This window comes from Lipotes vexillifer, unplaced genomic scaffold (assembly GCF_000442215.2).
Source record: "Lipotes vexillifer unplaced genomic scaffold, Lipotes_vexillifer_v1.1 scaffold426, whole genome shotgun sequence".
Taxonomy (NCBI): domain Eukaryota; kingdom Metazoa; phylum Chordata; class Mammalia; order Artiodactyla; family Lipotidae; genus Lipotes; species Lipotes vexillifer.
In genome coordinates, this window is record NW_006779491.1 from 196,755 (window position 1) to 215,432 (window position 18,678).

Genomic DNA, 18,678 nt, shown 5'->3' on the forward strand with positions numbered 1-18,678 from the left:
CTGCTGATTGGGATTTCATGATAATTATTTGGCTACGATTCTCACTACCTTTATTTCCTTGCAGGTTATCTTACCCATAAAGCTTTCTTGTATATGTGCCAACTCTATATCTCCTTGTGATGCTAGATTCTACAAAGAAATGAATCACAGTTAACTTGAATAAATAGAACTTAGGGGATAAAAGGTGTTTCTTCAATGGGGCCACTAAATCTTTTTTCCATACTTACCACTGGCTTAATTTTCTCTTGAAAGCACATCTTTTCCAAAAGAATGACCACATGCAGAGTTTTCTTTGAAGAAGCTCATGAACAGAGGTTAAATAACCAATGAATTCATAAGAAAACATTTCATTTCCTAGGGATCTGGATGTTATATTTCTGTTGCAGTAGGAAAGGGAATTTAACCACTTTTCTCTTACTTCCTTTCTCTTTGGTGTTTTCATTGAACACTTGGTCTATGATGACACCTTAGCTGGGGCCTCATACTAGAAAAAAATCTGACTGCTGAGCTGTTGCAGGAGTTTGGGTTATGAGTAATGGAAATTAGGAGGGTCCACATTCAAAATACATAGTAAACCCTTGCTTTGACTCTTTATCTCTAAATTAACATGCAAGGAATCATTTTAAGTACATGTACTAATCTAGATTTCTTTCAACCAGGTAGTGATAACCTTTTAAACATCTTGAAAAAGAAATGGTGGAAGTACATCCTGCTTGGACTAGCAGACGTAGAAGCTAATTACCTGATTGTCAGAGCATACCAGTATACAACTCTAACCAGTGTCCAGGTAAGGAGTCCTCTTACCAGTTTGGGTTTTATAGCTTTAAGAGAAGAATCTGAGCTCATATGTGCTCACCTAATTTTATTAAGAACCTGTTCACTTGAAGAAAACCTAAACACAGGTGGATGATATCTGTTTTCCAGTGGAGCATATGTGCTAATGAGTAAGGCTTCCTGGAATTACTGAAAGCGTGTACAAGTTAATCAGTTCCCAAACTGCTAATGCTATAGCAGAATAGAACAGTTGCTATGAAAATAAACATAAATATTTAGTTGGCAATGGATGCTGTGATGTTGGCAAGAGTTCTGTTTTATATGTTGCTTAAACATGGCATATAAAGTGGATATACCATTGTGCTACAGAAAAGTTGGAGGTTTGCAAGTAAAGTGGATATTCAAGACAAAGGAACAATTAGAAGGAACCTATTAGACATCTTGGGTAGAGATGGTAGCCAAAAGTAAAACTTATATCTCTATTCCTTTTCTAGGTTTATTCTCACTGGATTGAAAGAAAAATGTTTCTGCATAGCAGTACTTTTCAACCTGGTGGAGTTGAGGAAGATTGTCTAAGTTATCTTAATGTTAGGGAGTTTACTGGTGGCCTAGTGGTTAGGATTATGGGCTTTCACTGCTGTAGCCTGGTTCCATCCCTGGTTGAGGAACCGAGATCCCACAAGCCGTGTCATGCAGCCAAAAAAAAAAGAAAAGAGTTGTATTAATGTTGGCAAACTGTGTGATGTATCATAACACTGACTCCCCATTGCTAACAACAAAATGTGTTATAAATGGAGATGAAAGTAAGATAGATTCCAATACCAGGTTTTTGCGGTACGTGGGCCCCTCACTGCTGTGGCCTCTCCCGCTGTGGAGCACAGCCTCCGGACGCGCAGGCTCAGTGGCCATGGCTCATGGGTCCAGCCGCTCTGTGGCATGTGGGATCCTCCCGGACTGGGGAATGAACCCATATCCTCTGCATCGGCAGGCGGACTCTCCACCACTGTGCCAACAGGGAAGCTCCTGAATTTAAGACTTTTGATGCATCACTTTTTTTTGTTTTGGCCGCACAGCATGACTTGCGGTATCTTAGTTCCCCGACCAGGGAGAGATTGAACCTGCACCCTCAGCAGTGTAAGCACGGAGTCTTAACCACTGGACCACCAAGGAATTCCTGATACATCACTTTTTTATATAAAACAGAGATGGTCTTATCTCCAAATTTTAGGACCATGGGAAAGTTTAGCTGTCCAGTTTTCCCAGCACCACTTATTGAAGAGGCTGCCTTTTCTCCATTGTGTATTCTTGCCTCCTTTATCAAAGATAAGGTGACAATATGTGCGTTGGTTAATCTCTGGGCTTTCTATCCTGTTCCATTGATCTATATTTCTGGTTTTGTGCCAGTACCATACAGTCTTGATTACTGTAGCTTTGTAGTATAGTCTGAAGTCCAGGAGACTGATTCCTCCAGATCTGTTTTTCTTTCTCAAGATTGCTTTGGCTGTTTCGGGTCTTTTGTGTTTCCATACAAATTGTGAAATTTTTTGTTCTAGTTCTATGAAAAATGCCAATGGTAGTTTGATAGGGATTGCATTGAATCTGTAGATTGCTTTGGGTAGTAAAGTCATTTTCACAATGTTGATTCTTCCAATCCAAGAACATTGTACATCTCTCCATCTATTTGTATCATCTTTAATTTTTTTCATCAGTGTCTTATAATTTTCTGCATACAGCTCTTTTGTCTCCTTAGGTAGGTTTATTCCTAGATATTTTATTCTTTTTGTTGCAATGGTAAATGGGAGTGTTTTCTTAATTTCACTTTCAGATTTTTCATCATTAGTGTATAGGAATGCCAGAGATTTCTGTGCATTAATTTTGTATCCTGCTACTTTACCAAATTCATTGATTAGCTCTAGTAGTTTTCTGGTAGCATCTTTAGGATTCTCTATGTATAGTATCATGTCATCTGCAAACAGTGACAGCTTTACTTCTTCTTTTCCGATTTGGATTCCTTTTATTTCCTTTTCTTCTCTGATTGCTGTGGCTAAAACTTCCAAAACTATGTTGAATAAGAGTGGTGAGAGTGGGCAACCTTGTCTTGTTCCTGACCTTAGTGGAAATGCTTTCAGTTTTTCGCCATTGAGGATGATGTTGGCTGTGGGCTTGTCATATACGGCCTTTATTATGTTGAGGAAAGTTCCCTCTATACCTACTTTCTGCAGGGTTTTTATCATAAATGGGTGTTGAATTTTGTCAAAAGCTTTCTCTGCATCTATTGAGATGATCATATGGGTTTTCTCCTTCAACTTGTTAATATGGTGTATCACGTTGATTGATTTGTGTATATTGAAGAATCCTTGCATTCCTGGAATAAACCCCACTTGATCATGGTGTATGATCCTTTTAATGTGCTGTTGGATTCTGTTTGCTAGTATTTTGTTGAGGATATTTGCATCTATGTTCATCAGTGATATTGGCCTGTAGTTTTCTTTCTTTGTGACATCTTTGTCTGGTTTTGGTATCAGGATGATAGTGGCCTCATAGAATGAGTTTGGGGGGGTTCCTCCCTCTGCTATATTTTGGAAGAGTTTGAGAAGGATGGGTGTTAGCTCTTCTCTAAATGTTTGATAGAATTTGCCTGTGAAGCCATCTGGTCCTGGGCTTTTGTTTGTTGGAAGATTTTTAATCACAGTTTCAATCTCAGTGCTTGTGATTGGTCTGTTCATATTTTTTATTTCTTCCTGGTTCAGTCTCGGCAGATTGTGCATTTCTATGAATTTGTCCATTTCTTCCAGATTGTCCATTTTATTGGCATAGAGTTGCTTTTAGTAATCTCTCATGATCCTTTGTATTTCTGCAGTGTCATTTGTTACTTCTCCTTTTTCATTTCTAATTCTATTGATTTGAGTCTTCTCCCTTTTTTTCTTGATGAGTCTGGCTAATGGTTTATCAATTTTGTTTATCTGCTCAAAGCTCAAAGCTTTTAGTTTTATTGATCTTTGCTATTGTTTCCTTCATTTCTTTTTCATTGATTTCTGATCTGATCTTTATGATTTCTTTCCTTCTTCTAACTTTGGGGATTTTTTGTTCTTTCTCTAATTGCTTTAGGTGCAAGGTTAGGTTGTTTAGAGTTGTTTCCTGTTTCTTAAGGTAGGATTCTATTGCTATAAACTTCCCTCTTAGAACTGCTTTGCTGCGTCCCATAGGTTTTGGGTCATTGTGTTTTCATTGTCATTTGTTTCTAGGTATTTTTCGATTTCTTCAGTGATCACTTCGTTATTAAATAGTGTATTGTTTAGCCTCCATGTGTTTGTATTTTTTACAGATCTTTTCCTGTAATTGATATCTAGCCTCATAGCGCTGTGGTCAGAAAAGATACTTGATACGATTTCAATTTTCCTAAATTTACCAAGGCAAGATTTGTGACCCAAGATATGATCTATCCTGGAGAATGTTCCATGAGCACTTGAGAAAAATGTGTATTCTGTTGTTTTTGGATGGAGTGTCCTATAAATATTAATTAAGTCCATCTTGTTTAATGTATCATTTAAAGCTTGTGTTTCCTTATTTATTTTCATTTTGGATGATCTGTCCATTGGTGAAAGTGGGGTGTTAAAGTCCCCTACTATGAATGTGTTACTGTCGATTTCCCCTTTTATGGCTGCTAGTATTTGCCTTATGTATTGAGGTGCTCCTATGTTGGGTGCATAAATATTTACAATTGTTATATCTTCTTCTTGGATCGATCCCTTAATCATTATGTAGTGTCCTTCTTTGTCTCTTCTGATAGTCCTTATTTTAAAGTCTATTTTGTCTGATATGAGAATTGCTACTCCAGCTTTCTTTTGGTTTCCATTTGCATGGAATATCTTTTTCCATCCCCTTACTTTCAGTCTGTATGTGTCTCTAGGTCTGAAGTGGGTCTCTTGTAGACAGCATATATATGGGTCTTGTTTTTGTATCCATTCAGCCAATCTGTGTCTTTTGGTGGGAGCATTTAGTCCATTTACATTTAAGGTAATTATCGATATGTATGTTCCTATTCCCATTTTCTAAATTGTTTTGGGTTCGTTATTATAGGACTTTTCCTTCTCTTGTGTTTTTGTCTAGAGAAGTTCCTTTAGCATTTGTTGTAAAGCTGGTTTGGTGGTGCTGAACTCTCTCAGCTTTTGCTTGTCTGTAAAGGTTTTAATTTCTCCATCAAATCTGAATGAGATCCTTGCTGGGTAGAGTAATCTTGGTTGCAGGTTTTTCTCCTTCATCACTTTAAATATGTCCTGCCACTCCCTTCTGGCTTTCAGAGTTTCTGCTGAAAGATCAGCTGTTAACCTTATGGGGATTCCCTTGTGTGTTATTTGTTGTTTTTCCCTTGCTGCTTTTAATATGTTTTCTTTGTATTTAATTTTTGATAGTTTGATTAATATGTGTCTTGGCGTGTTCTTCCTTGGATTTATCCTGTATGGGACTCTCTGTGCTTCCTGGACTTGATTATTTCCTTTCCCATATTAGGGAAATTTTCAACTATAATCTCTTCAAATATTTTCTCAGTCCCTTTCTTTTTCTCTTCTTCTTCTGGAACCCCTATAATTCGAATGTTGGTGCATTTAATGTTGTCCCAGAGGTCTCTGAGACTGTCCTCAGTTCTTTTCTTTCTTTTTTCTTTATTCTGCTCTGCAGTAGTTATTTCCACTATTTTATCTTCCAATTCACTTATCCATTTTGCCTCAGTTATTCTGCTATTGATCCCTTCTAGAGTATTTTTCATTTCATTTATTGTGTTGTTCATCATTGCTTGTTTCCTCTTTAGTTCCTCTAGGCACTTGTTAAATGTTTCTCGCATTTTCTCTAGTCTATTTCAAAGATTTTAGGATCATCTTTACTATCATTATTCTGAATTCTTTTTCAGGTGGACTGCCTATTTCCTCTTCATTTGTTAGGTCTGGTGGGTTTTTACCTTGCTCCTTCATCTGCTATGTGTTTTTCTGTCTTCTCATTTTGCTTATCTTACTGTGTTTGGGGGTCTCCTTTTTGCAGGCTGCAGGTTCGTAGTTCCCATTGTTTTTGGTGTCTGTCCCCAGTGGCTGTGGTTGGTTCAGTGGGTTGTGTAGGTTTCCTGGCGGAGGGGACTAGTGCCTGTGTTCTGGTGGATGAGGCTGGATCTTGTCTTTCTTGTGGGCAGGTCCACATCTGGTGGTGTATTTTGGGGTGTCTGTGGCCTTATTATGATTTTAGGCAGCCTCTCTGCTAATGGGTGGGATTGTGTTCCTGTCTTGCTAGTTGTTTGGCATAGGGTGTCCAGCACTGTAGCTTGCTGGTCATTGAGTGAAGCTGGGTGTTGGTGTTGAGATGGAGATCTCTGGGAGATTTTCGCCATTTGATATTACATGGAGCTGGGAGATCTCTTGTGGACCAGTGTCCTGAACTTGGCTCTCCCACCTCAGAGGCACAGCCCTGATGCCTGGCTGGAGCACCAAGAGCCTGTCCTCCACACAGCTCAGAATAAAAGGGAGAAAAAATAAAAGAAAGAAAGAAAGAGGATAAAATAAAAGAAAGTAAGATAAAATAAAATAAAGTTATTAAAATAAAAAATTATTAAGAAAAAAAAATTTTAAGTAAAAAAAAAAAAGAGAAAAGAAAAAAAACGGGCAGACAGAACCCTAGGACAAATGGTGAAAGCAAAGCTATACAGACAAAATCTCACACAGAAGCATACACATACACACTCACAAAAAGAGGAAAAGGGGAAAAAATAATATATCTTGCTCCCAAAGTCCACCTCCTCAATTTGGGATGATTCGTTGTCTATTCAGGTATTCCACAGATGCAGGGTTCATCAAGTTGATTGTGGAGCTTTAATCTGCTGCTTCTGAGGCTGCTGGGAGAAATTTCCCTTTCTCTTCTTTGTTCGCACAGCTCCCGGGGTTCAGCTTTGGATTTGGCCCCTCCTCTGCGTGTAGGTCGCCTCAGGGCATCTGTTTTTTTCGCTCAGACAGGACGGGGTTAAAGAAGCAGCTGATTCGAGGGCTCTGGCTCACTCAGGCCGGGCAGAGGGAGGGGTACGGAGTGTGGGGCGAGCCTGCGGCAGCACAGGCCAGCATGACGTTGCACCAGCCTGAGGCGCGCCGTGTGTTCTCCCGGGGAGGTTGTCCCTGGATCACGGGACCCTGGCAGTGGCGGGCTGCACAGGCTCCCCGGAAGGGAGGTGTGGATAGTGACCTGTGCTCGCACACAGGCTTCTTGGTGGCGGCAGCAGCAGCCTTAGCTTCTTATGCCCGTCACTGGGGTCCGCGCTGATAGAAGCGGCTCGCCCCCGTCTCTGGAGCTCCTTTAAGCAGCCCTGTTAATCCCCTCTCCTCGCGCACCAGGAAACAAAGAGGCAAGAAAAAGTCTCTTGCCTCTTTGGCAGCTCCAGACTTTTTCCCGGACTCCCTCCTGGCTAGCTGTGGCGCACTAGTCACCTTAAGGCTGTGTTCACACCGCCAACCCCAGTCCTCTCCCTGCGATCAAACCGAAGCCCGAGCCTCAGCTCCCAGCCCCTGCCCGCCCCAGCGGGTGAGCAGACAAGCCTCTCGGGCCGGTGAGTGTTGGTCGGCACCGATCCTCTGTGCGGTAGTCTCCCCGCTTTGCCCTCCGCAGCCCTGTTGCTGCGCTCTCCACCGTGGCTCTGAGGCTTCCCCCTCCGCCAACCCGTAGTCTCCGCCCGCGAAAGGGCTTCTAGTGCGTGGAAACCTTTCCTCCATCACAGCTCCCTCCCTCTGGTCCCGTCCCTATTCTTTTGTCTCTGTTTTTACTTTTTTCTTTTGCCCTACCCAGGTACGTGGGGAGTTTCTTGCCTTTTGGGAGGTCTGAGGTCTTCTGCCAGCTTTCAGTCGGTGTTCTATAGGAGCAGTTCCACATGTAGATGTATTTCTGATGTATCTGTGGGGAGGAAGGTGATCTCTGCATCTTACTCTTCCGCCATCTTCTCAAATTTCCAGAATGCCTTTTAATATTGTGCTAAGCATTTTCCTCAGCAAATCTCTTGGGTTTTGACTGGCATGGGTTAAAAAGCCAAGATAGGAAATATTTGTTAAGACAGACATAATAGGAGGCACGTGAAAAACCCATAATTTCATAAAAATTAAAACCAGGAGTTACCTAGAAGTTGCAGTTCATCACAAATAGTATTAAGTGTACTTTTAGCAATGAATAATGAGTATAAGTATATAGAAAATGGCATTTTTCTAGTCACATCTATCCTCATAATCTCACACACCGTTTAATTACTTGATTACAATTTGCAGAAACTTTGATCTCTGACTAATGACAATTAGAAGTTATGAATTGGTACAAGGTCTAAACACAGCTAAACAAAACACAGCTGGGTTATTGTGACTAAAGGTCATGCCGTAAACTAATCTCAAACAATTTCTTTCGTCTTAGCCTCTTAGAAAAACCTAAGCATTTGGTTGTCAAAAGTTATGTACTTATGGTCCTAGCAAGCCCTATTATAAAAAGCACATCTAACAACTAGAGGTGCTTCCAGCAGTAGAGAGTGCCTCTCATTGGAATTCTTCAAGCAGATTCTCTCCTTGAGTAAATCTCTGGCCTGGTTAATCTGAAAGGGTGGAAGTTATTTACTGATTGATTGATTGATCACCATGCGTGACATGTGGGATCTTAGTTCCCTGATCAGGGATCAAACCTGTGTCCCCTGCAGTGGAAGCTTGGAGTCCTAACCACTGGACCACCGGGGAATTCCCCTTGAAAAGGTGGAAGTTTAGATTGGATAGTCTTTGAACGTCCTTCTTAAGGATTCCTTCAAAGATTCTGTAATTGCAAATAGTAATGTAGTAGTTCTTGATGTGGCCATTGACGTTGCTGGCCTAGGTTTCTACTCATGTCTCTTCTCACTTCACTGCCACATCTACACATTCCGTACCCACAGGCAGCTTCTCTCTTATGTTGCTCTATTCTTTCTAGAATGAATCCTTTTCAAAGCCCCTTCTCTAAGGCCTAATTCAATTTCACTTTCTCCTCTATACTCCACTGTATCTCTAATAAAGTCTAATTCATGTTTATATCCATGCCTTCTCATTCCAGGTTCTTACTTAGTTCCTTGCTTACTGTGACTGTACAATAATTTTTAAAGATTAAATTAAATAGGCAGGCTCTTAGAACTACAAGCATCAAACAGAAGGCATCTGTCACCAAGAACACATTTTGAAAAGATCCAATGTAGCTAAATGACTGAATGTGATAGATATCAGATTAGAAGTCATGGAATTTTAGAGTGGGAAGGTACCTGTGAGATCATTTGGTCTGGCCTCTTGATTTCAGATTTTGACTCAAAGGATGACTAGCTAGAGATCACACAGCTGGTCAATTGTAGGTCTGGGGCCTGAGGCCTTGGGAGCTCTTACCAAATGTAGGTGCCTCCCTTATATGGCTACTCATTGCCCACCAAAAATTGTTAAAGATAGAGCAGATTTAAGTTTGACTTTAAGACACAATTTGAGGATAGGGAGTCTCCTGTAATAGTTTTTAGAGTGACTTTTTCCACTTTTTTTTGTTTAAGGAATGTAGTTTAGACTTTGTTACTTCATTATGGCTGGATTCTGTTGGTGTCTTCCAGGACAAGCTATTATCATTTGCATCGTTTAATGGTTTGTTATTCAGGCAGGCTCAATAAAGCACTTAAGAGATTGGAGTTCTAAAAAAAAAAGAGAGAGATTGGAGTTCTGCAGCTGGAATAAATAACACAAGGCAAGGTGCCCATTCCTATACTTAACACTGCAGTGAAAGGCGATCAGTAAACAACTGTGGACAGGATCAAACGGGCTGTTGGAGATTTAGGGGCCTGCCTTCTCCAAGACTAAACAGATAAAGAGCAAATCAGGGACACGTTTAAAAGAAGAACAGGATGAGCAATCAAAAAACATCATCAGGAACATTATTAGTAAAAGGAATATATTTTATCCTTGAATGCACTTTACCAAATTTGTGACTTTAAGAATCCAGTGAATGGAATCTCTTTTTCTTTTATCTTACAAAGATTTTGGATTTACTATAATTTTGGCACTCTTAATCCCCCTGCCTTTCAGACTGGCAATATCAGGGGTGTAGCAAGTATTTTCTGGACGCAGGACCAACAGGTGATGGAGGAGTATATGATGAAGATGAGCAAGAGTATTTGCTGTGAGCAAGCATCTGTCGTATATGGTGTGGTTGGACACTTTGTCAAGGAGATGGTGTCTGTTTGCTCTCTCATAATAACCTGTATTTTTGTAGCTCTTAGCCCAATTGCATTTAAATATTGGTTGTGTGATTCTTTTGTGTCTGTCTAGCCTTCTGTATACTCCTCTTTGTGTCTCTCTTGTTCTCCTCTATATTCCAGCTCCTCTCATAGTGTCTCCCACGTATCACATACTTAAATATTTGTTGACTGAGTGAATGGGCACATGTCTACTGGACTTAAGGATAAACACAGGTGGGAGTGTAGAGGTAAACTGCATAGGCTGTTGGGCAGAATTCCTGGGTTCATCAACTGGCTCCAACACTTTTATTTATTTATTAATTTATGGCTGTGTTGGGTCTTTGTTGCTACATGTGGGCTTTCTCTAGTTGCAGTGAGTGGGGGCTACTCTTTGTTGTGGTGCATGTGCTTCTTATTGCGGTTGCTTCTCTTGTTGCAGAGCACGGGCTCTAGGCACGTGGGCTCAGTAGTTGCGGCAGACAGGCTTAGTTGCTCCACGGCATTGGGATCTTCCTGGACTGGGGATCAAACCCGTGTCCCCTGCATTGGCAGGCGGATTCTTAACCACTGTGCCACCAGGGAAGTCCTCCACTACTTTTAACTATGTGAATTTGGGCAACTCATTTAACCTTTCTGTGCCTTTGTTTTCCTCCTGTGAAAAACGGAGATTGCAGTTCTAATCTCATAAAGTTGTTGTGAGGATTAAATGAGTTAATCCAGGTAAGGCATTTAGTACAGGGCTGGCAATAATAAATGCTCAGTAAACACTGACTCCTGTTATTACTTAATCATCTTTTAGCTAATGAGAGATGTTTTAAGCCATCTGTTTCTCCTCCCATGCAGCTTTTGGATTGCTTTGGGATTCCTGTGTTGATGGCTCTCTCGTGGTTTATTCTTTATGCAAGATACAGAGTGATCCACTTCATCGCTGTGGCTGTCTGTCTGTTGGGCGTAGGAACTATGGTTGGTGCAGACATATTAGCAGGGAGGGAAAACAATTCAGGTGAGACTGTGTTACTTGTTTCTGGTTTAGTCACAGAAAAAGTTTTGCTTATGTCCTCACTTTTATTGTGCGAAGATAAAGTAAAAGGCAGAGAACATGTCCTGATTAACTATCTTTAAAATTTTACTTTTAGATTTGCTTGCTTCTGGTACTATAACCATTTCCACAAAGCAGTCTTTATGTTTCTACCTGCCCTGAGTCCTTGCTGTGTTTTGTCACACTAAATAGTTTTGTGTCATGAGAGAGTAGTTTCTTTATATATTTGCAATAATCTTTTTTTGGCCCATACATTTGGATTAGTTACTGGAAATCCTACTGTAGATTCTTGGGTTTTTGTTTTCATCAAAAAGGAGACTTTGTGTTCACTGAATGACCACTTTTTTCAGTTACTCTGTGGATGAGAACATTTTGATATTCTTTATGTCAAGGTTCAGATAGTTGGTACTGTAAAATCTAAATAAGGTCTATGATTTCACTCAATATACAAGTGACTTCAGTGTCTCCTTTGATTGAGAAAATTACCTTGCTTACCTAGCTTCCTTCCCTATAGTTTTCAATGAATTCCCATCAATAATTTCCATTAATTTCTCATGTCATAGAATCATTTTCTGAGGCCTTACATTATGGTATACACCACCATCTTCCAATCTGTTAGTCTCCTGAGGATCCAAAATAAGAAAAATGAAAGCAGAATTGTGCCAGAAAGTGAGACGAGCAAGAGTCTTTAAACTTCTAAAAATCAGGGTTTCTTCTTCTGTAAAATCTTACTTAAATAAATATGAGCCAGATAAACTCCTGGAAGCAAGCTGGAGAGTTTTCCCTAGTGACAAATGTATTCCTTTTTGTGGCTTATCTCCTTATAGGTAGTGATGTACTGATTGGTGACATCTTGGTCCTTCTTGGGGCTTCCCTCTATGCTGTTTCTAATGTTTGTGAAGAATACATCGTGAAGAAGCTGAGCAGACAGGAGTTTTTAGGAATGGTGGGCTTGTTTGGAACAATTATCAGTGGCATACAGCTGTAAGATTCTAAACTTATCCTTAAAAACAATATAAGCAAATATGTCATAGATGATTACTTTCCAGCTACTAATATTCATTGTTTATTTGGCCCAAATTCACATTTGAAATCAGTAACTTGCTAAATATCTATTAGAAGATTTTTGAAACATCAAGAATTATGCCTCATTTTCTTATACATGTGTGATGCTTGATTCCTGCTTATAATGTGGTAGACTTTATATTACCAGTGAAGACTCTCTTTTTCAATTATTCCTAGAAAATATTAACTTCCTGTTTAAAGGGAACACATAGTGTCATGTTTTCCTCCTGTAGTTGACTACTGTAGAGTGCTTCTAAGGGTGTCAAACATGTGTTTATGGACTCCTCTGGGTTTTATTCTTTGTCATTTTAATTAAAGATAGTTATTTTTATACTCTAAGAAAAATTCAAAAGTCAACATAATTAATCACCTTGTACTTAAAGCTTGAAGTAATTAAAGCTTGAAGTAAAGCTTGAAGTACTTAAAGCTTGAAGCAATTTAATTGTTTATAAAATAGTGAAAATTAGTATAAAGATCTCTCTGTGACCTCTTGTTTTAATCACAGATTGATTGTGGAATATAAGGATATTGCCAGCATTCACTGGGACTGGAAAACTGGTATGTACATACATAATAATTCTTGTTAGTCTTTCCTCTGAGACACATCAAGAAATAAATACTTCATTTTAGTAATACTATTAAACATTTTTATATAAAATCACAGAGTAATTTAGTACACAGAGAACTATAGTGGTTTGCATTGAGTTTTCTCTGAGAACTTGTAAATAAACCCCCCCATAAAAGTTAATCCTTAATCTTTACCTTCAGGAATAGCCTTTCTTTACTAGGAATTCTGAACAAGACTGACCTTTGGTCACACTAACTTTCAACTAGATCTGTATCTCGAGTCCTCAGACTTCTTGTGAAGGTTGTCTGCTTGATGTAATTTGTGCAGTATTAACCTGAATAATCTGATCGTGTGTAATCACCACCACGTTCCATTGCTACTCTCATCTGATAGGAAAGATTTGAACCTTATTTAATGATGCGTGAAAGAAATTAAGTACTACATGAAGTGTCATTGAAATTCATTTACCATGCTTGGATGATTTCATTCAAGTAAATAGATTGCCTGTGTGTGTGTGTGTGTGTGTGTGTGTGTTGAGTGAGGTTGGAGAAGTGGTTGTGAAGCAGAGATAACTGCTATAAGTAGTTATCTCTCAGCACCCACATGACCAGCTCTTATGAGATGAACAAAAGATAATGGGCCTAATGACTATCTTTGATACCCTAAAAATACTTTATTTTGATTCAACCACACAAATCATGTCCAACCATGATGCATTTTATCATTGGCATCTCTCTGCCCTGGGCAGGTGGATAACATGGGGTGATAAGAGCTGTTGATTTACACCATAAGCAAGATTCTGTGGCCTCAATCATCTAACACTCTGTTGAATTTTTTAAGTTCTTCATCATATCTTGTTGTTATTTTTTTCCTGAGAGCTTTGTATGTCTCATTTGCAATGCTTGCTGTTAACAAGGGGCTTTGTGGATAGTATGTTAAAGGATCAGGGAATTTTATATATCAGTCAAGCTTTAAAAGCACAGCACCTTTAACTTTTGGTTTCTTCCTATAACATTAGATATTCCATTTTCTTCACAGCCCTGCTGTTTGTAGCATTTGCCCTCTGTATGTTTTGCCTGTACAGCTTCATGCCACTGGTGATTAAAGTCACTAGTGCCACTTCTGTCAACCTGGGCATCCTGACAGCTGACCTCTACAGTCTTTTCTTTGGACTCTTTCTGTTTGGTTATAAGGTGAGCAAATAGATCTTGTTCAAATCAGAACACTTTTTTGGTTTAAAAGAAGTAATGGGTTTCTTTAAGATTTTAGATCCCAAAATGAAACCTTCTCACCTTCTTGGCAAGAATTTCTTTGGACACTCTCACTCCAGGCAAATAGCATGTTAGTGTTATTATAAGAGTCTTGTTTTGAGAACTACTGCCTTAGAAGTCCATCTTTCTGGGACTTCCCTGGTGGCGCAGTGGTTAAGAATCCGCCTGCCAATGCGGGGGACACGGGTTCGAGCCCTGGTCCAGAAAGATCTCATATGCCGTGGAGCAGCTAAGCCCATGTGACACAACTGCTGAGCCCGTGAGCCACAACTACTGAAGCCCATGCACCTAGAGCCCATGCTCCGCAACAAGAGAAGCCACTGCAATGAGAAACCTGCATGCCACAACGAAGAGTAACCCCCGCTTGCTGCAACTAGAGAAAGCCCGCGTGCAGCAACGAAAACCCAAAACAGCCCAAAATAAATAAATAAATAAATAAATAAATAAATAAATTTTTTAAAAAAGAAAGAAATCCATCTTTCCATAGTATAAAGCTTGTTGACTTGGCTGCTATTACAGTCATTTGAACAAATAGTTAGAATGTCGGCTGTTGCTCGATAATTTTGGTTTTAGCTGGGGATAGTAACTATATTTCTTTATCCGTGTAAAATTTTGTATCTGGGTGGAAATTGCTTGGCATTGATTTACACTGTTCCCAGGAATTGGCCAGGAACTCACAATGTCTAGTTCAGTGTGTTCTCAGAAATTTCTGCTTAAGAAGCATAAACCATTTTTGCTTTTACGTGTCACAGGAACCAGCTGTTATCTTCACAAACTTGCTGGTTAAGGTATTCCTGAACTAAGACTGAAGAAGTATTTATAGCTTTTTGGTGGCATCATTAAAAAGTAACAAATGTCAAAGTGAATCAGGGAAGTGATCCTGACAGCCCTAGATTTTTTTTTCTATGATAGCAATCATTAAGGGGTACAAAGTGGGCCTTAAAAGTGAGTTAGCTGTTCTGTGGTGCTGTTCTTCCATTTCACATGGCCACCACTAGGGGACCATGGTGTTTTTATTCTACAGTTCAAGGCCAGTTGATGGCTACCCATACCCAGAGAAAGCTTGAGAGCTCTGCAGTATAACATTTGGCCCTGCTTACCTGTGCTTTTTTTTTTTTTTTAACTAAACATATTGAGGTAGCTTTAGTAGTTTAACTTTTACTTTTCCCTCATTAGTAAAATAATGTTCAAGGAGGAAGTAAGGTTAAAGAAATCAAAGTGAAAGTACACTTGTCGCTACCTATTATAAGCTCCCTTAATGTAGATATTTGCTTTTTAACTGTATTAACTTTAATGAGAAAAAGCCTTCTTGTGTTGTCATTTTTTTTGGCCACATGACTTACACTATTCTCAAAAGTGGAACATGCAAACTATAAGTTCCTTACAGTTCTTTTGCTTTATGTTTCTTTGTCCCTGCATGTCTAGCAGCTCACTCATAACTCATATCAGATTTTATTCTTTTTGGTCAAAGGCTGTTTCAAGACTTGTAGAGCAAAGAGGAGGTCTGCTGTGATCTTCAGAGTAAATTACAGAGGTGGGAAAACATTCAGAGCATAAAGATGATATCTAGGATCTTAGAAGAAATTTTTAAAGACAGAATCATAAGTTCAATATGTCACTAATTAAAAAACATTATAGTATCTAAAATAACTTTGGCTCTGATATTTTGAAACACAGTTGAAAAAGACATTAAACAATTTCTGTATTCATTGGTGTCAGACTCTGCCTCCTCTGGATTGATCTTGAGTAAATACTCACTGAACAGAGTAGCCACAAGAAATTTCCTGTATAGATCCAGACACAAAGGGTAAAATTTTAAAAACAGCCTCTGATTCAGGAGACTTATTATCTCACTCCCTCAGAGTCTCTCTCTTCTAATAAAGGTGCCTTCATTTAATCATGTGCCTTCTTAAGAGGAAAAATATACTTTTTTCTTATAAACATTTAAAACCACCAAACCAAACAGGACATGTTTTGAATAAGTTACTTAGGTTTTCCCACAGGTAACAGTGAACATTCTATTGGAGAGCATGATTGACCTTCATGATACTGACTTTAAAAGTTTAGGGTACTCTAAATAGCTTTAACTCCCTTTAATCTTTTCTGAATCATTTTTTTCCCCAAAAAAACATTTATTCAATACCAGCTATGTGCTGGGTGCTGTGCTGAGATTGGATCCAAGAATGAAACCTGTGGAGGAAATTAGTTTGGCTGCTGCTCCGGTTGACATTATCACTGGCTTTGCATCATCACTGAATCCAGTGGAGGCCTTCCAGCTTTGGGGAGGGCTGTGGCTATTCCATTCCTTAAAAAGTTCTAACAGTTTAAGGTTAAGAAGTAATTGAGCATCTATGAAACATTAACATGTTGAAGCCAATGGTGATCCATAGAAGCCCACACCTGGAGATGACTGTAATCTACTTAATACTCATTTCAAAACCCATTTCATTTTTTTCCTTCTACCTTTGGGAGTATGTCTTTTTTTTAAAAAATTAATTTATTTTATTCATTTATTTTTGGCTGCATTGGGTCTTCGTTGCTGCGCGCAGGCTGTTCTCTAGTTGCAGCCAGTGGGGGCTACTCTTCATTGCGGTGCATGGGCTTCTCATTGCGGTGGCTTCTCTTGTTGCGAAGCACAGGCTCTAGGACCGTGGGCTTCAGTAGTTGTAGTATGTGAGCTCAGTAGTTGTGGCTCACGGGCTCTAGAGTGCAGGCTCAGTAGTTGTGGCGCACGGGCGTAGTTGCTCTGTGGCCTGTGGGATCCTCCCAGACCAGGGCTCGAACCCATGTCCCCTGCCTTGGCAGGCAGATTCCCAACCACTGCACCATCAGGGAAGCCTGGGAGTGTGTCTTACTTTTTCTTCTCTCTCATCTTCTTTCTCTTCTTCTCCAAACCATTCTGTTTTCTTATTGTTTCACACCAGTGTTGTAAGCTGTGCCTAGGGTCTGAATCTGGGTCTCTCATGGTACCATGCTAAACTTTTAGTCTCTCCACTAAGTAACTGGGACTAGTGAGGTGGGATGCAGCTGGGTTATCACAGAGAAAGGCAAAAGTCTATTTCCTAAAGATCCAAGAATCCAGCTGGCTGATGTGGTGGGTGATATGGGCAGAGCTCACACATTCACCAGTACACACACACGGAACGGTTTTGATCATTAGCATCTCCTTGGGCAACTTTCAGAAAAAAAAATTATGAGAAGGTAACCCTCAAAGCTCCGTTGACAAAAGGCAGCAGCAAAGATGTGTGTGTGAGGGAGCACTGTCCATAGCCTATTATCTCCTCCTAGTTTTCAGGACTCTACATCCTCTCTTTCACCGTCATCATGGTGGGGTTCATTCTGTACTGCTCCACTCCGACACGCACTGCAGAGCCGGTTGAAAGCAGCATGCCACCAGTCACCAGCATTGGAATCGACAACCTGGGACTGAAGCTTGAGGAGAACCTCCAGGAGGCCCACTCTGCAGTCTTGTAGCTGGAGAAGAAGGCACACACGTACACCTGGGGTTTCCTGGGAAGCTGGAAGCTGTCACCTGGATAAAGCAGAGCCTACTGCCTTGGGATACTTGGAAAATTATCAGACTCAGAGTGAATACTCTGTAGCATTGGATTGGTTCCAGTGGTTAGATTTTACAAAGGAATACAAAATAAAGTATCAAAAGTAGAAATTCCAAAATAGGGCAGAAGCCAAGGCCAGAATTGTGTTTCTGTGTGTTTGAGGGCCAATACCTATTAGTGTCAGGGAGAAAAGGAGTGGGGCCCACACTGGGGTCTTAGAGGTACAAGTAGGAAAGCAGGATCGAATAGATACCTGGATGTGAGCCAGCCTCAGGACACAGCCTGAAAGCAGGCTGTCCAGGCTGGGCTAGGTAGTCAGGAGGAGGGGCAGCCCAGGTTGGTTTTGGAGTAGGTTTCCTCGTTTGAAGGCATCTGAGCTTTGTCCTGCTGAGGCAGTTATTGTCCTTGTACAAGCCTCGTGGCCTTTAGGCCACTAGATGAGGTCTGGTGACTGATTGCATATGTTGGGAACATGGGTGGGGCAGTACTTGAGAAATCCTGAGATACAACTGTGAGTACCATAGAAGCCGTAGAGTACAGTAAACCTAGGAACCTTCTCCCAATGTGTCATGAGATTTTTATGATACTTCTTCAATACAGAGTGTTAATATGTAGCATCATTATGATATCAACTACTAGTATGCCACTTTACAAAAACTCTGTATGTAAACTTTTTTAGGTAAAAATATAATAAAGAAATTGAGGGTAAGTGTTCATATTATTAAAAGATTTTGATTTCATGGAAATATATTTACTGTGTGGTTTTTTTTGATTACCTAATTCCCCTTGTGGATTTTAAATGACTTAATATATTCAAGCTTTCCTCATATCCAACTTTTTAGAATCATGTCTTCTTAAGGTGAAGCAAACCTATCTATTTGGGGCTCTGCCAGAATGGGGGGGAAATCAGAGTAAGCTCCCAGATCATTTGCTGGAATAAACATTTAAAAATTTTGAATTACCTTAATGGGTTTTTAAAAAAACCTTTTTGAGTGAAATAACCTTTCATTTCCTGCAGCCAATTAAAACTGATATTTGGTTTTCACTCCTTACCATTAACAAATGTCAGTGAGTGGAAAAAGATTATGTTAAAATGTTTGGCCTTGTCCTCTCCCTGAGCTCCGACCGAAACCCGAGCCTCGGCTCGCAGCCCCGCCCGCCCCGGCGGG

At 40.0% G+C, this 18,678-nt stretch overlaps 1 protein-coding gene across 2 annotated transcripts in view; it reads left to right on the forward strand.

The window, feature by feature from the left end:
* SLC35F2 (solute carrier family 35 member F2) overlaps positions 1-17,443 on the forward strand; it is a 48,782-nt gene extending 31,339 nt beyond the window's left edge. Inside the window, exons 2-7 of one of the 2 annotated variants that reach the window (XM_007452642.1) lie at positions 660-787; positions 10,853-11,012; positions 11,876-12,032; positions 12,619-12,671; positions 13,720-13,874; positions 17,241-17,443. In XM_007452642.1, the coding sequence (XP_007452704.1) occupies positions 10,883-11,012; positions 11,876-12,032; positions 12,619-12,671; positions 13,720-13,874; positions 17,241-17,426 (681 nt within the window). In that variant the 5' untranslated portion in view covers positions 660-787; positions 10,853-10,882 and the 3' untranslated portion in view covers positions 17,427-17,443. The remainder of the gene's footprint in view (positions 1-659; positions 788-10,852; positions 11,013-11,875; positions 12,033-12,618; positions 12,672-13,719; positions 13,875-17,240) is intronic. The other variant, XM_007452641.1, reaches the window with a different exon arrangement.
* Positions 17,444-18,678: the final 1,235 nt, after the last annotated feature.